This window comes from Oncorhynchus gorbuscha, linkage group LG11 (assembly GCF_021184085.1).
Source record: "Oncorhynchus gorbuscha isolate QuinsamMale2020 ecotype Even-year linkage group LG11, OgorEven_v1.0, whole genome shotgun sequence".
In the NCBI taxonomy this organism is placed as follows: Eukaryota; Metazoa; Chordata; class Actinopteri; order Salmoniformes; family Salmonidae; genus Oncorhynchus; species Oncorhynchus gorbuscha.
The window spans coordinates 21,187,020-21,211,763 of record NC_060183.1 but is presented as its reverse complement, the minus strand read 5'-3'; the positions used below and the strand labels follow the sequence as shown (position 1 = coordinate 21,211,763).

Below are 24,744 nucleotides of genomic sequence, written 5' to 3'. Positions count from 1 at the left end.
CCCCACCACCCCATCCTCTCCTCTGTGGCATCAGGGTCATTGCCAGCAGCTCTGACTACCTACTCCCCAGCCTTGATTTACCTCAGTCTTTACTTCAGCCTAACTCCCACTGAATTTGAATTGTATTATGTCTTTAGTCATAGCTGTTATTTACAGGAAGACAATCTATCCACTTGATGTGAGTGGATACTTTTTTTTTAAATGTTGAAATTTTACCCCCGTTTCGCTACAACTCCTGTACGGGCTTGGGAGAGACGAAGGTCGAAAGTCATGCGTCCTCCAAAACACAACCCAACCAAGCCGCACTGCTTCTTAACACAGCGCGCATCCAACCTGGGAGCCAGCCACACCAATGTGTCAGAAGAAACACAGTGCACCTGGCAACCTTGGTTAGTGTGCACTGCGCCCGGCCAGCCACAGGAAACGCTAGTGCACGATGAGACAAGGATATCCCTACCGGCCAAACCCTTCCCAATCCAGACCTCCCGGTCAAAGCCAGCTGCGACAGAGCCTGGGTGCGAACCCAGAGTCTCTGGTGGCACAGCTAGCACTGCGATGCAGTGCCCTAGACGACTGCGCCACCTGGGAGGCTAGTGGATACTCTTTACTGGGATATATTTTTTGGGGGAAGGGGGGCGAACTCAATATACTTAAAAATGACTACAACCAAATTGAAACTGTGTAGAAATGATAATGGACCTAAATTCATACAGTTTATTGACTGTGTCCAGCTCGCTAATAATCACCAGAATGAAAGCTAGACAGTCAGGGAGCATAAAAACACACACATACACACTCCCCTGCTACCATGATGGGCATCTGGGGACCAAGGGGCACTGACCCCCAGATACAACCGGATACTCTGAAAAAATATTGAGAATTGGATTTACACATAATGGATCATGGACTCCCACTGATCTTCCACCAACATCTACTGTGACATTTGGCTTGACATTTTCAACTTCAGGGAGCAGTCACTGTCTTCAGAAAAAAAAGAGCAGAGAATCAAGGCGAATGCTCATCAATCTATCAAATAGAGTTTGCCGAAAAGCACTGTTCATAAATAGGAGTTGACAAGTAATCGTCATTGGCAACTCTGCTTATTGAGAACCTAACACATGCAATCTCTATGCGCCTCGTGCAGAATGTGCAAGTTATTGACCTTTAAGGATCCAGCTTTTAGCCTCTGCGTACGTTTTCCTCCATTTGACACAAACACGCACAAAGTAGCCAACATGCCAGAGACACGGGACACAAAGCAGTGGATCGTTTCCACACTATTAGCCGTGTTGTTAACCATTTCTGTCATTTTCAGACCGTGAGCACAGGACAGCGCAATGCACAAGATGAACATGCTGGTTATTAGGGACTATCATGTTTGCGGTACTCTGACTGTATAGACTTTATTATCTTTGGGCCTGCTCACTCAGGGCTTTCCAAAAATGAATACCATTGTAGATTGACAGGAAACAGATGGAGTAGTAGTAGTAGTAGTTTCAGATGTGCTTGCCCCGTATAGATGTATGTGTGTGAGGCTTGTATGAACGTGTGTTTTGTGGTGTCCATGTCTGTGTGGTATGATTGTATGTTTGTGTATGTGTGTTTATGCCACTGTATGTATGCACATGAATTGGTGTATTTTTATGATTCTGTGTGTGTCTGTCTGTGTTTCCACCACTCCACAAATGTCTTGTTAACAAACTATACTTTTGGCAAGTCAGTTAGGACATCTAATTTGTGCATGACAGAAGTAATTTTTCCAAAAATTGTTCACAGACAGATTATTTAACTTATAACCTACTGTATCATAATTCCAATGGGTCAGCCATTTACATACACTAAGTTGACTGTGCCTTTAAACAGCTTGGAAAATTCCAGAAAATGATGCCAATGCTTTAGAAGCTTCTGATAGGCTAATTGACATAATTTGAGTCAATTGGAGGTGTACCTGTGGATGTATTTCAAGGCCTACCTTCAAACTCAGTGCCTCTTTGCTTGACATCTTGGTAAAATCAAAATAAATCAGCCAAGACCTCAGAAAAAAAATGTGTAGACATCCACAAGTCTGGTTCATCCTTGGGAGCAATTTCCAAACGCCTGAAGGTACCACGTTCATCTGTACAAACAATAGTACGCAAGTATAAACACTATGGGACCACGCAGCCGTCATGCCACTCAGGAAGGAGACGTGTTCTGTCTCCTAGAGATGAATGTACTTTGGTGCGAAAAGTGCAAATCAGTCCCAGAACAACAGCAAAGGACCTTGTGAAGATGCTGGAGGAAACAGTTACAAAAGTATCTATATCCACAGTAAAACGAGTCCTATATCGACATTACCTGAAAGGCCGCTCAGCAAGGAAGAAGCCAATGCTCCAAAACCTCCATTAAAAAGCCAGACTACGGTTTGCAACAGCACATGGGGACAAAGATCATACTTTTTGGAGAAATGTCCTCTGGTCTGATGAAACAAAAATAGAACTGTTTGGCCATAATGTCTATCATTATGTTTGGAGGAAAAGGGGGATGCTTGCATGCCATAAAACACCATCCCAACCGTGAAGCACGGGGGTGGCAGCATCATGTTGTGGGGGTGCTTTGCTGCAGGAGGGACTGGTGCACTTCACAAAATAGATGGCATCATGAGGTAGGAAAATTCTGTGGATATATTGAAGAAACATCTCAAGACATCAGTCAGGAAGTTAAAGCTTGGTCGCAAATGGGTCTTCCAAATGGACAATGACCCCAAGCATACTTCCAAAGTTGTAGCAAAATGGCTTAAGGACAACAAAGTCAAGGGTTTGGAGTGGCCATCACAAAGCCTGACCTCAATCTGATACAAAATGTGTGGGCAGAACTGAAAAGCGTGTGCAAGCAAGGAGGCCTACAAATGTGACTCAGTTACACCAGCTCTGTCAGGAGGAATGGGCCAAAATTCACTCACCTTATTGTGGGAAGGTTGTGGAAGGCTATCCTAAACATTTGACCCAAGTTAAACAATTTAAAGGCAATGCTACCAAATACTAATGAAGTGTATGTAAACTTCTAACCCACTGGAAATGTGATGAAAGAAAAAAAACTGAAATAAATCATTCTCTCTACCTTTATTCTGACATTTCACATTCCTAAAATTAAGTGGTGATCCTAACTGACCTAACACATGGATTTTTTACTAGGATTAAATGTCAGGACTTGAGTTTTATAAAAATGGAAAAATTGAGTTTAAATGTATTTGGCTAAGGTGTATGTAAACTTCCGACTTCAACTGTACATACAGTATCAGTCAAAAGTTTGGACACACCTACTCCTTCAAGGGTTTTTCTTTATTTTTAATATTTTCTACATTGTAGAATAATAGTGAAGACATTAAAACTATGAAAGGTAACTTTGGATCTTCCTTTCCTGTGGCGGTCCTCATGAGAGCTAGTTTCATCATAATGCTTGAGGGTTTTTGCAACTGCACTTGAAGAAACTTTCAAAGTTCTTGAAATTTTCCGTATTGACCAACCTTCATGTCTCAAAGCAATGATGGACTGTCGTTTTTCTTTGCTTATTTGAGCTGTTCTTGACATAATATGGACTTGGTCTATTACAAAATAGGGCTATCTTCTGTATACCAACCCTACCGTGTCACAACACAACTGATTGGCTAAAACGCATTGAGAAGGTAAGAAAGTCCACAAATTCACCTTTAACATGCACACATGTTCATTGAAATGCATTCCAGGTGACTACCTCATGAAGCTGGTTGAGAGAATGCCAAGAGTGTGCAAAGCTGTCATCAAGGCAAAGGGTGGCTACTTTGAACAATCTCAAATATAAAATATATTTTGATTTGTTTATCACTTTTTTGGTTACTAAATGTTTCCATATGTGTTATTTCATAGTTTTGATGTGTTTGTCAGAGGAGGCTGGTGGGAGGAGTTATAGGAGTACAGGCTCATTGTAATGCCTGGAATGGAATAAATGGAATGGTTTCAAACACAGCCATTACAATGAGCCTGTCCTCCTATAGCTCCTCCCACCAGCCTCCTATGGTATGTACGTGTGTTCGCACTGTATGTGTGTGTATATGCACGTGTGGCCGCGCCTGTCTGTCAGCTCAGGTTATCCTGACGCTGTGTGGCCACACCTTGCGGATGCACTGACCTTCGGGGCGGGCTCCCTCTCATCAGTAGCATTAGGCCCCAGTGCATGATGGGTGCTGACCCCTGGCAGAGCGTGGCCGTATCGGGTCGCAACCAGGACCCAGGCTCACTTCCTGCCAGGAGCACCAACACCCTGTAATGCCCTGGCACCAGTCACTCTGCTGTCGAGCCATGCGGGCCTGGGCAAAGACATCACGTTGGCTAATTTGTGCCTGGTCTCATCAGACAGAGGCCCTCCCATTATTAAACCACCCTGTACACAGCCCTGTCTCTCCGAGTCACAGGCCACAGAGGAGATGGATGACAGAGGGATCGGAGAAACTAGTTGAGGGAGCAAAACTTTTCCCACTTTTTTGAATACTCTGAATACTGAGATACTACTCAAATCTATTTTTGTTTACACTAAACAGTCTATGAAGGATTGGGAGATTCATTGTCCAGTCTACGAATTGTTTGTGCATAGAGGCATATAGATCCCCATTGAGTGCACTTGTGTCTATCAGCGCCAATAGCAGTAGTGGGATCACCTGGTGACTGGCAACAGGGGAAGAGGGGAGGCAATGGGCGGTGGGAGGCGAGGGCGCCCAATAGGAGAACGTATACATATATATAAACAACAATGAAGAGACCCTGCTTTTGGAGCCTTGAAAATATGAAGTGACAAAGGCTGCCCTTTGTGGGGGAATTGACGTGGTGCAAGGCTGACACCGTGTACCCTCTAGGGGTTAACCTTCCAGTCAGGATCAAATGATAAAACTAGGTCAGGGGGAAGAGAGAGAGAAAGGGAGGGAGGGATGGTGGGATGGAGCGAGGGAACAGGGTATACGACAAGGGGGGAAGTGGAACTGTGACAAACCAACAGCGTCCATGCAGAGTGAGATGGAAGAAGGGAAAGAAGGAGGGAAAGACAGGTCGAGGAAAGCTTGAGACAAGACATGAATACAGACTGGCAGATTGACTGAACCCAAAATGCTTTATGCCTCTTCTCATAGCATTTCCACCCAGATCCTCATCCTAAATCAAGAGGAAGCAGTACAGAATGATGTAACCCGGCTGTTGACCTTACATGGAGTTCCCCGTCCTGTCTGTTGCCACAGCCGGTATCCCCCACAGAGGTTACCACAGTCAGTATCCCCCACAGAGGATGCCACAGCCGGTATCCCCCACAGAGGTTACCACAGTCAGTATCCCCCACAGAGGATGCCACAGCCGGTATCCCCCACAGAGGTTACCACAGTCTGTATCCCCCACACAGGATGCCACAGCCGGTATCCCCCACAGAGGATGCCACAGCCGGTATCCCCCACAGAGGTTGCCACAACAGGTATCCCCTCACAGAGACTGCCACAGCCAGTATCCCCTACTGAGGTTTCCACAGCCAGTATACCCCACAGAGGATGCCACAGCCAGTATCCCCCACAGAGGTTGCCACAACCGGTATCCCCTCACAGAGACTGCCACAGCCAGTATCCCCTACTGAGGTTTCCACAGCCAGTATCCCCCACAGAGGATGCCACAGCCAGTATCCCCCACAGAGCTTACCACAGTCAGTTTCCCCCACAGAGGATGCCACAGTCAGTTTCCCCCACAGAGGATGCCACAGCCAGTATCCCCCACAGAGGTTGCCACAAACGGTATCCCCCACAGAGGGCAACTACACAATAAGGGCTCTGATACCTCACAGATCCACTGTGCACCTGCCATCAGATCCAGTGCGTTGGTGAACATTCAGAGGGGATGAGGGGACGTGAGGTCTCCAGCACCAGTCTCCCCCCTCTTTCCCCCTGGTCTCTGTTTGTCGCAGTAGCTGACCCTTCCTTTGAATGAATTCAAATTAGCATCTGTCCCCATAGCTTTGACTTGTTACGTCTGATAGAATCAACTTTTGTATCAGCAGGCCCTGGGGTTGCCGGCCCTAACGAGGCCCAACATCCTAATTAGATGCTGTGGAGGGAGAGGGGGGAGGGGCGCAGTGAGGGCCCTGCTGGACCAAGCGGGCCCCTGGGGGGGGCGGGAATATTTATATTTATACATCCATCCTCCATCCTGCACCTACATATGGAGGGAGGTGAGAGGAGAGTGGGCCCTGGTCTCAGGCGGCGCCTCCTCCTCCTCCTCTCTCTCTCTCTCTCTCTCTCTCTCTCTCTCTCTCTCTCTCTCTCTCTCTCTCTCTCTCTCTCTCTCTCTCTTCTGCCATCACAACCACTCACAGGCCAGGGAGATGGTCAAGGAGCAGACAAGGATACATCGCATAGGACACGGTGTGGCATTTAGCGGCAGTCAAATCAGTGCAACAAATAAATAAATACTAATACAGAAGGTGGTGTCAGAACAGTTGGTAATCACAGAGAATGTGTTGTTTATTGAAAAAGCTTGATTTAAAGTTGTTTATTTTATGAATACGGTGTTTTAAATGTGTTTTATACATTTATTCCAGTTTTCTCACCCCTTCTCTATTCATTTCGCAAACCGCTTCCGATTTGAGTCTTGCAAGCCTTTGTCACTACTGGTGCCCTCATCCATCCAACCACTCTGCACTAACGTGTTTCACACAGCCATGCCGGTGTCACAACCAGAGCCGCTTGTCCCCATCAATATGCCTTGTGACAACTACTGAAGACTGTAATGGGTTTGTGACATCTCATCTTTGACTTACGATGGCGAGGGCGCTTGAAATCTTCCAGTGACAATAATTCCCCTTCGCTGGGGCGGGCACAGGGAGTCAGAGACAGTCTGGGCACAAGCGCTGGGGTGGCGAGTGGCTGGTGGTGACACGGGTGGTGCCAACGCAAGCAGACAGGACGTGGGCACAGGGGGCGAATGGGATGGCAGCAGCGCCCAGGATAGACGTGTGTCACTAACGCGTGGGTTGACGCGGGAGGACACCCGAGTGGAGGGAGACACTAAGGCTTTGTGAAGGTGACGGGGATGGAGGGATGGAGGGCTTTGACTTCAGTCTGATACCAGTAGACATGCCCAGCTTCTCTCTCCTGCTGATGGCCTGGTGAGTCAGTCAGCCAGGCATGAGCCAGGCAGCCATGATAGCAGCAGAGCTGTGAAGCTGTATCAGATTTAGAACAGTGTTCAACCAGGCGCACATATAGATGTACCCAGAGCAACCATCAACCAGCCACCAGCCTACCACACTGGCACCTGACATTCTCAGCAACCTACTTCTCTTGCCCCCCCCCCTATCTCTTTACTCTCTCTCTCTCATTCAATCATCTCTCTCCCAGTCTGTGTCTTTTCTCACACAACCAAGTCGCCAATAACAAAATAAGATTCAAATGGCGTTGTTATGTAGTGCTAATGTCTTAGAAAAGTTATACATGAATCACTCAACATAATCTCCAAAGACAACACCCCACCTCATTATAGCCAGTGGTTGACTTGGACTGAAACAGGTGCCGCTACTCATTTTAGGTGCCGGTAATCTTTATATTTATGTGCAGGAGCTTCACAATACTTTGAGCTAATATTCTATAAGAGGAACAGGAGCACAAGCAGTAGAACATTTCAGGTGTCGGCACTCAGCTCCGATGAGCTCCTGCCCACGGACTATACCTGCAGCAACAGAGATATTGCATGGCTGGTCGTTTTTATTGTGGCGAGTGGGGCGGCCTTTGCTGCAATATTATGGAGTGTGTTGCCATTTTAATTACGGAATATTTTGCTCTATGTTAACTGTCAGTCAAAACCAGTTAAAACAGAAAGCTAAAATGACAAAACAAGTGCCTACTAGGATTTAACCTATGAGCATCGGAGCCATAGCTCACGGTTTAACCCCATCCCCAACGCCCTAGGAGCCTACTACACTGGACAAAAATATAAATGCCACTTGTTTCATGAGCTGAACAAAAATAATAATTCATACACACAAAAAGCTTATTTCTCTCAAATTAAGGAGTATTTCTGTCTGTAATAAAACACTTTTTGGGGGAAAAACTTGTTCTGATTGGCTGGACCTGGCTCCCCTGTGGGTGGGCCTGGCTGCCAAGTGGGTGGGCCTATGCCCTCCAAGGCCCACACATGGCTGCACCCCTGCCCAGTCATGTGAAATCCATAGATTAGGGCCTAATGAATTTATTTCAATTGACTGATTTCCTTCTATGAACTGTGAGTAAAATATTAGAAATTGTTGCATGTTGGGTTTATATTTTTGTTCAGTATAGATGATAATAGGCGTTTGAATTGCCCTTAGTAGACTGTGGGAAACACTCCATGCCATAATTTCAACATTTCCACAAAAAAACAGTAGAGTTTGTTGTTGTTTAATTTCAATCATGTCACATGATCCACTATGTCTGCGTAGGCTGCTGTGGATGCTGTTGACAGAAGCTGGTATAGTGGTTTGCATGGTGAAGTGTGGTGAGGATAGTGTGTGTATGTGGGGTTAGGAGTGGGATGGCGCTAGGCAGGAAGCCAGACTCATGTCAAAAAGGGGGGCAGACATTCCCCAAGGTGTGAGAAAAAGGACTGGGACCACATGGCTGATATTAGCTGTGTCAAAATGAGGTGCCCTCCTCAAATCAGACCCTCAAATCAGACCCCCAAATCAGACCCTCAAATTGGATCCTCAAATCAGACCTCCAAATTTGGCCCTCAAATCAGACCCCCAAGTCGGACCCTCAAATCAGACCCTCAAATCAGACCCTTAAAATCAGACCCCCAAACCAGACCCTCAAATCAGACCCCAAATCAGACCCTCAAATTGGATGCTCAAATCAGACCTCCAAATTTGGCCCTCAAATCAGACCTTCAGATCAGACCCCCAAATCAGACCCTTAAAATCAGACCCCCAAACCAGACCCTCAAATTTGACCCTCAAATTGAACCCTCAAATCAGACCCCCAAATCAGACCCCTCAAATCAGATCCTCAAATCAGACCCTCTGTCACACAGAAGTCGCTACATTCAGTAGCAATTGAGCAATGTCTGGAAAATCAAAATACATTTCAAAGAAAAACTACACAAATGTATAATCATGAGAGGAATATGTTGAAATCTTTTGCTGACTGTGACATTGTTATGAAGAGAGGCGATGAGTGACAGAAAGAAAGAAAATGACAGAGAGAGCATTAGAGAGCAGAAAACTGAAAAACTGGGACAGCTCATCTGCTGCCTGTGACTGGAACGAATTGCAAAAATCGCTGAAGTTGAAGACTTTTATCTCCCTCACCAACTTCAAACATCTGCTATCTGAGCAGCTAACCGATCGCTGCAGCTGTCCATAGTCTATCGGTAAATAGCCCACCCATTTTTACCTACCTCATCCCCATACTGTTTTTGTTTATTTACTTTTCTGCTCTTTTGCACACCAATATCTCTACCTGTACATGATCATCTGATTATTTATCACTCCAGTGTTAATCTGCAAAATTGTAATTATTCGCCTACCTCCTCATGCCTTTTGCACACAATGTATATAGACTCCCCTTTTTTTCTACTGTGTTATTGACTTGTTAATTGTTTACTCCATGTGTAACTCTGTGTTGTCTGTTCACAATGCTATGCTTTATCTTGGCCAGGTCGCAGTTGCAAATGAGAACTTGTTCTCAACTAGCCTACCTGGTTAAATAAAGGTGAAATAAAAATAAATAAAAATCTGCCTGCCCTTCGGGAAATCTAGAGCACCCAGTGACGCAGGAAGGCCATAAATATCACCAAGAGCCACGAGCCACGGCCTACCATCCAGACGGCGAGGTCAGTACAGGTGCATCAAAGCTGGGACCGAAAAACAGCTTCTAAAAACAGTTTCTATCTCAAGTCCTTCAGACTGATAAATAGTCACCACTAGCCAGCCTCTGCCAATCACCCCACCTTGAACTTTAGTCACTGTCACTAGCCAGCTACCATCCGGTTACTCAACCCTGCACCTTAGAGCCTGCTGCCTATGTACTTAGACATGGAACACTGGTAACTGTAATAATGTTAACATACTGTTTTACCCACTTCATATGTATATACTGTATTCTAGTCAAGGCCTATCCTATTTATCTATTGCTGTACATACAGTATACTATTCTACCCTACGTATTCTTCAGACATACTACATATTCTATCCATATACTGTCCATAATGTCTATACATTTCATTATATATACAGTGCATTTGGAAAGTATTCAGACCCCTTCACTTTTTACACATTTATTTAATCCATTTTAGAATAAGGCTGTAATGTAAATCTTACAGCCTTATTTTTTTATTAAATAAATGTTTTTCCTCATCAATCTACACACGACACCCCATAAGGACAAGGAGAAAATAGGTTTTAATTTTGCTCAGGTGCATCCTGTTTCCATTGATCATCCTTGAGATGTTTCTGTAACTTGATTGCAGTCCACTTGTGGTAAATTCGAATGATTGGATATGATTTGGAAAGGTACACACCTGTCTATATAAAGGTCCTGCAGTTCACAGTTCATGTCAGAGCAAAAATTAAGCCATGGGGTCGAAGGAATTGTCTGTAGAGCTCCGAGACAGGATTGTGTCGAGGCACAGATCTGAGGAGGGGTACCAAAACATTTCTGCAGCATTGAAGGTCCCCAAGAACACAGTGGCCTCTATCGTTCTTAAATGGAAGAAGTTTGGGACCACCAAGACTCTTCCTAGAGCTGGTCGTCCAGCCAAACTGAGCAATCAGGGGAGAAGGGCCATGGCCAGGGAAGTGACCAAGTACCCGATGGTCACTCTGACAGAGCTACAGAGTTCCTCTGTGGAGATGGGAGAACCTTCCAGAAGAACAACCATCTCTGCAGCACTCCACCAATCGGGCCTTCATGGTAGAGTTGCTTGATGGAAGCCACTCTTCAGTAAAAGGCACATGCCAGCCCACTTGGAGTTTGTCAAAAGGCACCTAAAGGACCCTCAGACCATGAGAAACAAGATTCACTGGTCTGATGAAAACAAGAGTGAACTCTTTGGCCTGAATGCCAAGCGGTACGTCTGGAGGAAACCTGGCACCATCCGTATGGTGAAACATGGTGGTGGTGGCAGCATCATGCTGTGGGGATGTTTTTCAGCGGCAGGGAATGGGAAGCTAGTCAGGATTGAGGGAAAGATGAACGGAGCAAAGTACAGAGAGAACCTTGATGAAAACCTGCTCCAGAACTCTCAAGTTCTCATCCTGGGGGCGAAGGTTCACCTTCGAACAAGACAATGTCACTAAGCATACATCCAATAAAATGCAGGAGTGGCTTGGGGACAAGTCTCTAAATATCCTTGAGTGGCCCAGCCAGAGCCCGGACATGAACCCGATCGAACTTCTCTGGAGAGACCTGAAAATAGCTGTGCAGCAACGCTCCCCATCCAACGTGACAGATCTTGAGAGGATCTACAGAGAAGAATGGGAGAAACTCCCCAAATAAAAGTGTGCCAAGCTTGTTGCGTCATACTGAAGAAGACTCAAGGCTGTAAGCCATCTTAGCTGACTCCTGACTTCAATTAGCATTTGGAGAAGTCATTAGCCTAGGGGTTCACATACTTTTTCCAATTGTGGCCTGTGGGACGTTGTCCCACTCCTCTTTAATGGCTGTGCAAAGTTGTTGGATTTTGGTGGGAACTGTAACACGCTGTCGTACACGTCGATCCAGAGCATCCCAAACATGCTCAATGGGTGACATGTCTGTTGCATATGCAGACCATGGAAGAACTGGGAGATTTTCAGTTTCCAGGGATTGTGTACAGATCCTTGCGACATGGGGCCTTGCATTACCATCTGTAACATGAGGTGATGGCGGTGGATGAATGGCATGACAATTGGCCTCATCATGGTATCTCTGTGCATTCAAATTGCCATCGATAAAACACAATTGTGCTCCTTGTCCGTAGCTTATGCCTGCCCATACTGTAACCCCACCTCCACCATGGCTCTCTGTTCACAACGTTGACATCAGCAAACCGCTTGCCTATAAACTGTCTGCCATCTGCCCGGTACAGTTGAAACCAGGATTCATCCATGAAGAGCACACTTCTCCAGCGTGGCAGTGGCCATAGAAGGTGAGCATTTGCCTACTGAAGTCGGTTACGACGCCGAACTGCAGTCAGATCAAGCGAAGATGACGAGCATGCAGATGAGCTTCACTGAGAGGGTTTCTGACAGTGTGTGCAGAAATTATTCTGTTGTGCAAACCCACAGTTTCATCAGCTCTCATTGCGGCTCGTCTTAGACGATCCCTCAGGTGAAGAAGCCGGATGTGCAGGTCCTGGTTACACGGTGGGTTGGACGTACTGCAAAATTCTCTAAAAAGACGTTGGATGCGGCTTGGATGCCTTTAGAGAAAGGAACATTCAATTCTCTGGCAACAGCTCTGGTGGACATTCCTGCAGTCAGCATGCCAATTGCATGCTTCCTCAAGACTTGAGATATCTGTGGCATTGTGTGACAAAACTGCACATTTTAGAGTGGCCTTTTATTGTCCCCAACACAAGGTGCACCTGTGTAATGGTCATGCTGTTTAATCAGCATCTTGATATGCCACACCTGTCAGGTGGAGGGATTATCTTGGCAAAAGAGAAATGCTAACTAACAGGGATGTAAACAAATTTGTGCACACAATTTGAGAGAATTAAGCTTTTTGTGCATAAGGAATATTTCTGGGATCTTTTATTTCAGCTCATGAAACATGGGATCAACACTTTACATGTTGCATATTTTTTGTCAATATAAACGTATATCTATACTCCGGACTTCGACATTGCTTGCTTGTCCTAAATGTATATTTTTCTTAATTCCATTCTTTAACTCTTTTATTGTATTGGTGTGTGTGTGTTAGGAAAACCAGCAATCTGCTAAATATGTGTATGCGACCAATAACAGTTGATTTGATTTGATTTTGATATGCAGCAGAAAACTAGAATGAAAACCAGAAAAGTGAGAAGTCTGCAGCAGAAAACTGTAAAACTGGAACAACTCATCTTCAGCAGAAAACTGGAATGAAAACCAGAAAAGTGAGAAACCAGCAGCATGAAACTAGAATGAAAACCAGAAAAGTGAGAAGTCTGCAGCAGAAAACTGTAAAACTGGAACAACTCATCTTCAGCAGAAAACTGGAATGAAAACCAGAAAAGTGAGAAACCAGCAGCATGAAACTAGAATGAAAACCAGAAAAGTGAGAAACCTGCAGCAGAAAACTGGAATGAAAACTATACAAGTGAGAAACCAGCAGCATGAAACTAGAACAGATCATCTGCTGCAGAAGACTGGAATGAAAACTAGTGAGAAAAGTTACAAATCAGCCAAAGGAAGTGCTACTAGCTGGCAGGGTTTGTGAGGATGGCGTGTGTGTCTGTGTGTGTTTGTCTCTCTACATGGCTGTGAGGATCGATGCAACAGCCAACCAGCCCCTCTGTTTGTGATCCAGGTTCTCAATATAAAGCACTCTAATTGCTCTGAAAATTACAGCCAACGATGAGTACACTTGACATCGGCTGACATTACGATGACACGTTGACGCCTCACGTGCCCTCTCCCATCCCCCACTTCTCCCATATCTGCCTCTTCCCCTCCCCCTGTTGACCGAAATTGACCGAAGCCATGCCCCTGGTGACCACCGGGTGCCCTCTGCTTGTTGAAGCTGTCGAGAACAGAGATGTCCCAAAGTTCAATCATGTCATGCTCTGGCATCGCTTTCTACCACCCTCCATCCATCAGCCGAGCTGTGTGTGAACCATGATGTGTTGGTGTGTTTGTGTCGATGTGTGACCCCCCCCCCCCCCCCCCTACGCACACAGTTCTCTCTCCCCTGCTGTGAGTCGAGCAATAGATTTTGGTGTTTTTTTTTGCTTTTTATGTGTGTCAGTGTGCACATGTGTATATGTTTGTGGTTTTGTGTGCGACAGTTCTTTATATCATTGTGTGTATATTGTGTTTTGAGTGTGTTTTCTGTCGGAGTGTAAATACGCCTGAATGTGTGTGTGCACCCGGTGCATGTGTGCGTGTGTGTATATCTGCCCCTTGCGGGCTGGAATGTGTCACCCCTTTGTCTCGGCAGTGTTAATAGGAGCGCGGCCAGCCAGGCGTGGAGCTGTGACAGTTCAGCAGACAATCCCCACCACCTCCACCCCTATTCCCTCCCCTCTGCATCCCCCTCTGCCACCCCCCGGCCGCCCCTGCTCCCAGCGCACAGCTCTAATATCCCTGCCCGGCCGGGCCGGCACCCCCCCTGGCAGATGTAAATCTTCATTTAATTTCAGGTCAGAACCTGACTGGCCGTACTAGGCTAGGAAGCAGCCCCATGCCACACGGTACGGTGCCCGGCGGGTACTGCCACGGTGGCAGGGAGGAGCGGCGGTGATGGCTGGGATAACGAGGCACCTTTTGGGGGTATTACTCAACACTAGGAGTCATAGTGTCACAACGAAAAGCCTCCGTTTTTTCCTGATGTTGGACATACTCTCATGCAGTAGCATGGCACATCAATGTGATTGAGAGTGATCTTGTTGACCCAATGCTCCCCAAAAAATTCCGTCATGAAATTGTCATCGGTTATGATCGGTTTTACATAATAACTTGAAAAATAGAAGAGTGAGGTGTAACAATGCATTGGGACTTTTGATGGGTATGCTAATGAAAATCTAGATGTTACATGTGGATAGGTTTATGCTACCTTCACTTTAGGTATACGGAGTTAGGTATTTATTGACCTTTAAGAGCAGGTAGGGCAGCCTCAACTGATGCTGTCAGAATGTTTAACAGTCCTCGCCCACTGGGCAGAGACATCATTTCAACGTCTAGTTTTGATGTATTTTAAAAGTTGGGTGAAAAATATATGAAATTCCCTTATGTTGATGACTTTCTAATCAGTTTTCCACGTTGATTCAACGTCATCACATTGAATTTTCTGGTTGAAATGATGTCGAAACAACATTGATTCTACCAGTCTTTGCCCAGTGGGTTCGCTCGACCTTTCCAATGCCTCTGCACAATCCTTGTGCTCACAGCCAAGAGAGTTATTTTTCAGCAGTTCTAAACGGCGTTATTCTCGCTGTGTATGTTAAGCTGTCCATGCATGCCAAGTGTGGGTATAATTATATTCAGATGCAGTATTTCACATAAAACTTATATAATATGATATAATTGCGGCCATTCTGGCAGAAAAATATCCCTTTTCACACTTTTCTCTTTATGCGATTGCTTCCTAAATGCTGATGGTAAAGCGTGATAGCATACGGAAGTGTAACACCAGCTTGCTGTTAGAAATCACTTGCAGTCAAATGATAAGGGAACTCTATCATTGAAAGTGACAAAGTGACCCCATTTTAGTCATCTACGAAATGGAAACGCTATGGTTCTTCCCACATGTACATTGAGTGTACAAAGCATTAAGAACACCTTCCTAATATTGAGTTGCATCCCCCTTTGCCCTCAGAACAGCCTCAATTTATTCGGGGCATGGACGTTACAAGGTGTGGAAAGCGTTCCACTGAGATGCTGGCCCCTGTTGACTCCAATGCCTCTCACTGTTGTGTCAAGCTGTCTGAATGTCTTTTGGGTGGTGGACCATTCTCGATACACACGGGAAACTGTTGAGCGTGAAAAATCCTATATATTTTGTCTTGATCATTCACCCTCTGAATGGCACACATACATACACAATCCATGTCTCAATTGTCTCTAGGCTTAAAATTTTTTTTTTTAATTATGTTTGTCTCCTCCCCTTCATTTACACTGATTGAAGTCAATTTTTACAAGGGATTCAAAAAGGGATCAGAGCTTTCATCTGGATTCACCTGTTCAGTCTGTCATGGACAGAGCAGGTGTTCTTAATGTTTTATACACTTTTTACCCACAATGAAAGTCAATGAAAGTCAATGAAAATGCCACGCTGTCTTTCCTGGATGAGTATAGACTTTCAGAGACACTTTCCGTCTTCCATTTCAGTGTTCTGTTTGGATAGAACTGTCTGTGTGCATTCTACATTGTAGAATTGATTTATTCATCTATGCCATCCTCCTGTTGAAGTTATTCATGTTCATAACAGATGTTTACCCAAGATTTGAACTTCCGCCCACCTTGACAGGCTGCTCTGCTCTACCCAGTGTCCCCTGATGCTGGTGTCTGTATATATGGGGTGGGCCCTTCCATGGTGTTCCAGTACACTGGCTGTGATGTGGCCGTGAGCTGTGGTAGCAGCGGCAGTGGCAGTGACAATGTTGGTGGGGGATGCGTGATTTGTTGTGACAGCGGGAGCCTGGGCTGGCGGGCGGTGACCGCGCGGCACCATATTGCCAGACTCCCCGGGGACGAGGATCAGCGTGCCAGCCTTGCCAGGAAGTGCTAATAGGCGCAACACGTCTTGCTTTCGCACATTAGGGCGAGCGAAGGGTGACAGATCGGAGCTGTGAACCTGCCGCATTGAAAAAAAGGGCCTACGCCACCCATTTGCCATGCGGCGCCGCCTAATGATGAAGAAGGAATGGCCCTAGTCGAACAACATAACCACCCAGACATTTTCATATCTCTCTGTTGTCATCAAATGGCAGCGGACATGGACCTACTATTCCTCAAGTGACAATCACTTACATACTGTATCTGACAATAAAGTTACAAGTGTAAAGATAGGCCTACACTCCTCAAAACAAGCCTCTCGAAGATCATTGCTAGAGCATGAGAGGTCAAGTTCCAGGCTTGAGGGTACAACATCATTGTGATATGTGTTATTTGAACCCAAAGCAGGGTTGTTGCAGGGTCTTTAAACTGCTGAACAGTGTTTTTCACAATGGATGAAGAATGGCACTCCTGGATATGGAGCTAGTTGTTTGTTTTGGTAGATCCCTGTGAGTCTATGGCTCTGAGTGGTTCAGAAAGGTTCTGTATATCTTCATACTAAAGATCCCTCCTCCCTCACTCTCTCTCTCTCTCTCTCGTCCTCTATCTTTCAACTCAATTCAATGGGGCTTTATTGGCATGGGAAACGTGTTTACATTGCCAAAGCAAGTAAAATAAATCATTTAAAAAAGTGAGAAGACACAAAACAACATTAATAAAAAATATATGTTATATTATCAGCTAGTGTTTTAGCAATGTGCAAATAGTTGTAGTATGAATAGTAGGGGAAGATAAACAGATAAATATTGATGGTATTTACAATGCTGTTTGTGCTCCACTGGTTGCCCTTTCTCATGGCAACGGGCCACAAATCTTGCTGCTGTGATTGCACACAGCGGTATTTCGCCTAACAGATAAAGGAGTTTATCAATGCTTGATTAGTTTTACAATTCTGTGTGATCTGTGGGAAATATGTATCTCTAATGTGGTAATACATTTGACAGGAGGTTAGGAAGTGTAGCTCAGTTTCCACCTCACTTTGTGGGCGGTGTGCACATAACCTGTCTTCTCTTGAGAGCCAAGTCTGCCTATGGCAGCCTCTCTCAATAGCAAGGCTATGCTCACTGAATCTGTACATAGTCAAGGATTTTCTTAATTATGGGTCAGTCACAGTCAGGTACTCTGGCACTGTGTACTCTCTGTTTAGGGCCAGATAACATTCCAATCTGCTCAGTTATTTTGGCTGATTCTTTCCAGTTTTTCAAATTGTTATGTTTTTAATTTCTCATAATTTGATTAGGTCTAATTGTGTTGCTGTCCTGGGGCTCTGTGGGGTCTGTTCGTGTCTGTTCCAGCTTGCTTAGGGGGCTCTTCTCGAGGTTCATCTCTCTGTAGGTGATGGCCTTGTTATGGAATGTATGGGCATTGCTTCCTTTTAGGTGGTTGTAGAATTTCACAGCTCTTTTCTGGATTTTGACTAGCAACTTGCAAGTATGGTCCTATTTCTACTCCGCCTGCATTGTTTGGGGTTTTACATTGTACACGAAGTACAGTGCCTTCAGAAAGTATACAGAACCCTTGACTTTTTCAAAATGTTGTTACGTTACAGACTTGTTTTTAAAATGGATAAAATATGTATTTTTTCTCAGCAATCTACACACAATACCCCATAATGAAGCAAACACATGTTTTTAGACATTTTTGCAAATGTATTAAAAGTAAAAAACAGAAATACCTTATTTACATAAGTATTCAAACTCTTTGCTATGAGACTCAAAATTAAGCTCAGGTGCATCCTGTTTCTATTGATCACCCCGGATATGTTTTAACAACTTGATTGGAGTCCATCAGTGGTAAATTCAATTGATTGGACATGATTTGTAAAGGCACAAACCTGTCTATATAAAGGTCCCACAGTTGACAGTGCATGTCAGAGCATAAACCAAACCATGAGGTCAAAGGAATTGTCTGTAGAGCTCAGAGAAAGGATTGTGTTGAAGCACAGATATGGGGAAGGGCACCAAAACATGTCTGGAGCATTGAAGGTCCCCAAGAACACAGTGGCTTCCATCATTCTTAAATGTAAGACGTTTGGAACCACCAAGACTCTTCCTAGAGCCCGGCAAACTGAGCAATTGGGGGAGGAAGGGCCTAAGTCAGGGAGGTGACCAAGTACCCGATGGTCACTATGACAGAGTTCTAGATTTCCTCTGTGGAGATGGGAGAACCATCCAGAAGGACAATAATCTCTGCAGCACTCCACAAATCAGGCCTTTATGGTAGAGTCGCCACTTAGAGTTTGCCAAAAGGCACCTAAAGGACTCAGACCATAAGAAACAAGAAACAAGATTCTCAGGTCTGATTATACCACAATTGAACTATTTGGCCTGAATGCCAAGCAACAAATCTGGAGTAAATCTGGCACCATCCCTACTGTGAAACATGGTAGTGGCAGCATCCTGCTGTGGGGTTGTTTTTCAGCAGCAGGGACTGGAAGACTAGTCAAGATTGAGGCAAAGATGAACGGAGCAAAGTACAGAGAGATCCTTGAAGAAAACCTGCTCCAGAGAGCTCAGGACCTCAGACTGGGGTGAAGGTTCACCTTCCAACAGGACAACAACCCTAAGCACACAGTCAAGACAACACAGGAGTGGTTTCAGGACAAGTCTCTGAATGTCCCTGAGGGCCCCAGACTTGAACCCGATCATAGATCTCTGCAGCAACGCTCCCCATCCAACCTGACAGAGCTTGAGAAGATCTGCAGAGAAGAATGGGAGAAACTCCCCAAATACAGGTGTGCCAAGCTTGTAGCGTTATACCCAAGAAGACTCAAGGCTGTAATCGCTGCCATAGGTGCTTCAACAAAGTACTGCGTAAAGTGTCTGAATACCTATTTTATTTCAGCAAACATTTATACAAACCTGATTTTGCTTTATCATTATGGGGTATTGTGTGTAGTTTGATGAGGGATTTTTTTAAAATCGACTTTAGAATAAGATCTCTCTGCACTGTGCTCCCTTCGCCTATCAAATCAAATCAAATCAAATGTATTTATATAGCCCTTTGTACATCAGCTGATATCTCAAAGTGCTGTACAGAAACCCAGCCTAAAACCCCAAACAGCAAGCAATGCAGGTGTAGAAGCACGGTGGCTAGGAAAAACTCCCTAGAAAGGCCATCTATCCCTCAATCCCGACTGGTATCCCTGTTTCACCGTAGGGATGGTGCCAGGTTTCCTTCAGACATGACGCTTGGTTCAATCTTGGTTTTATCAGACTAGAGAATCTTGTTTCCTATGGTCTGAGAGTCCTTTAGGATCCTTCTGGCAAACTCCAAGTGGGCTGTCATGTGCCTTTTACCAAGGAGTGGCTTCAGTCTGGCCACTCTACCATAAAGGCCTGATTGGTGGGATGCTGTAGAGATGGTTGTCCTTCTGTAAGGTTGTCCATTGTCCACAGAGGAACTCTGGAGCTCTGTCAGTGACCATACGGTTCTTGGTCACCTACCTGACCTGGGCCCTTCTCCCCCAATTGCTCAGTTTGGCCGCTCTTGGAAGAGTCTTGGTGGTTCCGAACTTCTTCCGTTTAAGAATGATGGCGGCCGCTGTGTTCTTGGGTACCTTCAATGCTGCAGAAATGTGGTGCCCTTCCCCATATCTGTGCCTCGACACAATCCTGTCTCAGAGCTCAACAGACAATTTCTTCGACCTCATGTTTTGTTTTTTGCTCTGACATGCACTGTCAACTGTGGGACCTTATATAGACAGTTGTGTGCCTTTCCAAATCATGTCTAATCAATTGAATTTCCCACAGGTGGCCTCCAATCAAGTTGTTGAAACATGTCAAGGATGATCAATAGAAACAGGATGCACCTTAGCTCAATTTCGAGTCTCATAGCAGAGGGTCTGAATGCTTGTGTAAATGAGATATTTCTGTAAAATTTTAGAGTAGGACTGTAACGTAACAAAATATGGAAGAGTGAAGTGTTCTGAATACTTTCCAAATGCACTGTATGTTGAAGAGGGTGGAGCTCAAGATGCACTCCTGTCTCACCCCATGGCCCGAGGAAAGAAACCTGTGTGTTTATTTTATAATGTCATATGTTTTTCCTTCAATACCATCAATTGGTATAGCAGACCCTCATGCCAAATTGAGTTAAAAGCTTTTTTGAAATCAACAAAGCATGAGAAGTTTTTTGTTGTTGTCAATAATGGTGTGCAGAGTGTATACGTGGTCTGTCGTATTTTGATATTTGCTCAGGTCATTGTTTTCAGTGAGGAAATGTTGGAGTCTGCTGTTGATGAAACTGCGGAGGATTTTTTTCGAGATTGCTGTTGATGCAGATTCCACAGTAATTATTGGGGTCAAATTTGTCTCCACTTTTGTGGACTGGGGTGATCAGACCTTGATTCCAAATATTGGGAAAGATGCCAGAGCTGAGGATTTTGTTGAAGAGTTTAAGAATAGCCCATTTGAATTTGTGGTCTGTATATTTGATCATTTTGTTTAGTATAACAACAACACCACAGGCCTTTTTGGGTTGGAGGGTTCATCTAATGTAATTGGAGAATCCATTGAGTTCTTTAGTAGCTAATTCTAAGTTTTTAATTTATCATGTATATGTTTTTGCTCTTAGTTCTTTTGTGAAAGTTTGAGGAGAAGTGGTTTATCCATCTCCATGTTGGATATTTATTTTATTATTAACTTTCATTTTATCGGGGGAGCCCAACTGAGACCAGAGTCTAATTTCCAATGGTGCCCTGAGAACATAAAATAAAAGATACAACTACAAGGTACAAGATACAATAACAAGTACATTACATTAAAACATCACAAACATCACAGGCATCATAAAGTAATGATTCATGTCAATCAATCAAAACAATTGTACACCTCTGTGAACTCATTCATCATCAGGATTTTGAACTGGAGCGTTGAAACTGAAAGCGGATTTACCTAGTTCAGTGGAGACCTGAGGAATATCAAGGGTTAACCAACCCTGTTGTGCGGGTTCGGTATCTCATCTTTTTATATTAACCAACCCTGTTGTGCCGGTGCGGTATCTCATCTTTTTATATTTGAACAATGAAGTTAGGTAGGTCGGAAGCTTGTATAGTACAGCTTTATAAACAAAAAGGGAGTATTGAGGTGATCTACAGTACTTTAATGAGGACCAGCCAACCTTTAATTACCTATTTGTAATCAACAAGGACTTTCTGCAAGGGAACAAAATAAGATTGCAGCTCCAACATAGCCTGGTCAGCCGTGGGGGCAATAGCGTACATAACAGTGTCATCTGCAAACAGATGAATGTTACAGGTTTTTGCAGATAGACCAATATTACTTCTATACATTGTAAAGAAGACAGGTCCTAAAATCGACCCCTGCAGGACACCTTTAGTAATATTGAGGTAACTTGACAAAATCAAAATGTGTCCTATCTGATAGGTAGTTCCCAAACTATTTGCAAGATGCCTGGTCAAGACCCATTTCAGACAACCTTTGAATGAGTAGGGGATAGTTGACAGTATCAAAGGCATTGGATAAGTCTATAAATATGGCAGCACTGTGATTCCTATGATCTAAGCAATTTGATATATAATTTAAGACAAGCGTAGCTGCTGAAACGGTCCTTTGTCCAAGTCTTAAACCAGACTGATACACATTAAGAATATAATTTGAAGTTAAATACATTCTTCGCTCAGAGATTGGCAGTGATTCTAATATTTTTTCAATGCAAGATAGTTTAGAAATTGGGCGGTAGTAATCTAGGTCACAAGGATCCCCACTTTTGTAAGGGGGGAGGACCAGTCCAATTCCATCCGGGTGCTCATTGACTCTGGGACCAACAAGAGCTTTATGGACACTACCCTGGTGTCGGAGCTGGGTATCTCCACTCAACCCCTTTCCACCCCGATGGACGTCAGAGTGCTGGATGGGCTCTCTATTGGCAGAGTCAACCACAGTATGGTTCCTATCCATCTGCGAGTGTCAGGAAACCACAGTGAGTCCTGGAGGCTCCTCATGTAACCATGGTTTTGGGGTTTTCATAGCTCTCTAACCCCCTTATCGAATGGGCTACGGGTTCCATCATGAGTTGGAATCTGTTTTTCCATGCACATTGTCTGAAGTCGGTGCAGCCTGCCCGGGAACATCTCCCTGCGGGCATGGGTAAAGCCTCGGATGTTTTCAACTCTGCTCTGTGCCACATCTTTTCCTCCGCATCGGCCCTACGACCATGCTATCGACCTTCTCCCAGGCACCGCACCGCTTCGGGGGCGACTTTATTCACTGTCGGGGTCTTAATGCCATAACGGTTAAAAAACGTTACCCGCAACCTGCGGGTAGCCATCATCATTGTCACATCCTTAGAAAACATGAGCTCTTGAGTTGGGAAAATCTTGTGCAATACACCGACGCATGTCTTGTATTCAAGATCCTTAATGGCCTGGCTACCCTTCACTCAATATTTTTGTTAAACAGAAAACCCAGACATATGGCAGCAGATCCACAAGGTCTGCCATGAGAGGTGACTGTATAGTTCCCCTAAGGAAAAGCACCTTTAGTAAATCTGCATTCTCTGTGAGAGCTTCCCATGTCTGGAATACACTGCCATCAGACACACATAACTGCACCACATATCACACTTTCACAAAATGCTTGAAGACTTGGCTAAAGGTCAATCAGATTTGTGAACATGGTCCCTAGCTGTGTGCTGCCGCTTTCCATGTTGTCTGTAGCTTATGAGGTATGGAAACACTTTGTTGCCTTTATGAATTTTGTCTTGCTGCTTTTTGTTCTATGTTGCTCTGTCTGTATGCTATGTCTTGATTGTCCTATGTTGCTAAGTTGCTATGTCTATGGTGCTATTGTCTATATTGTAATTGTTTTTAATAACCTGCCCAGGGACTGCGGTTGAAAATTAGCTGGCTGGCTAAAACTGGCACTTTTACTGAAATGTTGATTAATGTGCACTGTCCCTGTAAAAATAAAATAAACTAAACTAAACTACACTAAAGCAACCACTCATCTCCTCGGCTTTCAAGCCTCTCCTGGGGACGGTCATCTTCTCCAAGTTGGACCTTCGGAATGCTTACCATCTGGTTCGGATATGGGAAGTATACGAGTGGAAGACAGCCTTTAAAACAGCTAGCAGGCACCACGAGTACCTGGTGATTCTGTTCGGACTGACCAACGCTCCCCCAGTGTTCCAGGCCCTGGTCAATGATGTACTCCGTGGCGTTGAACCGATTTGTGTTTGTCTACCTCTACAACATCCTCATTTATTCCTGGTCAGCTTAAGAGCACGTCCTCCATGTCCGAAAGGTCCTCCAGCATCTCCTGGAGAACCAGCTTTTCGAGAAGGAGGAGAAATGTGAGTTAAATCGCTCCACCATCTCCTTCCTAGGGTACCTCATCACTGCAGTGAATATTCAGATGGATCCTGACAAGATGAGAGCGGTGATGGATTGGCCGCAACCCACATCCAGAGTGCAGCTGCAATGTTTACCAGTGTTTTCTAATTTTAGCCATTGTTTCATCCGGGGTTACAGCACCCTTGCTTCCCCCTCTCTGCACTCACCTCTCCCAAAGTTCCATTCATTTGGTCTCCAGTAGCTGACCGGCATTCTCAGACCTCAAGCAGTGATTCACTACAGCTCCTATCTAAATCCATCCAGACCCGTCCTGTCAGTTCGTGGTGGAGGTTGACACCTCGAAAGCCAGAGTGGGGGCTGTCCTGTCCCAGCGCTCTGCCCAGGACCAGAAACTGCATCCCTGCGCCTTCCTTTCCCATCGTCTTAACCCCGCTGAGAGGATCTATGGCGTGGTAAATCGAGAATTACTCTCAGTTAAGATGGCGTTGGAGGAGTGGAGGCACTGGTTAGAAGGGACGGAACATTCCTTCTTGGTGTTGACGGACCATAATAACCTGGAATATTCGCATCGTCAAGTGCCTCAACTCCAGGCAGGCAAGATGGGCCCTGTTATTCACTCGTTTCCATTTCACTAGCTCCTACCGACCGGGGTCCAAGAATGTGAAGCCTGATGCACTCTCATGTCGGACCTTAGCTTTCGTCCATCGACCATCTGCCCGAAGGTAGAGCGGCGGGGTAACGGCTCTTACACTTAAGGCAGGGGACGAGGAGCACCCAGGAGTTGGCTCTGGAATTCCGGACCTTGGCCGTCGGAGCAGGATGGAACGATAGGGCCCTTATCAACCACTACTGATGCAGCCTGCGCGAGGACGTCCGACGGGAGTTGGCCTGCAGGGATGCCACCATCACTTTTGACCAACTGGTGGATCTGTCCATCCAGTTGGATAACCTGTTGG

General features: G+C 45.0%; 1 protein-coding gene across 1 annotated transcript; it reads left to right on the top strand.

Moving 5' to 3' along the window:
• Nucleotides 1-4,194: 4,194 nt before the first annotated feature.
• On the top strand, nucleotides 4,195-14,321 carry LOC124047625 (proline-rich protein 2-like). The gene is made up of 3 exons (XM_046367944.1): nucleotides 4,195-4,280; nucleotides 5,243-5,779; nucleotides 14,138-14,321. Exons 1-3 carry the CDS (start codon nucleotides 4,195-4,197, stop codon nucleotides 14,319-14,321), a joined length of 807 nt encoding a protein of 268 aa, XP_046223900.1.
• Nucleotides 14,322-24,744: the final 10,423 nt, after the last annotated feature.

Coding starts and splice junctions, on each gene's coding strand:
- LOC124047625 (XM_046367944.1), top strand. CDS start 4,195: ATGGGTGCTGACCCCTGGCAGAGCGTGGCCGTATCGGGTCGCAACCAG. Junction 4,281..5,242: donor GCCAGGAGCACCAACACCCT/GTAATGCCCTGG, acceptor CTGTTGCCACAG/CCGGTATCCCCCACAGAGGT. Junction 5,780..14,137: donor CACAGAGGTTGCCACAAACG/GTATCCCCCACA, acceptor TTGTCTCGGCAG/TGTTAATAGGAGCGCGGCCA.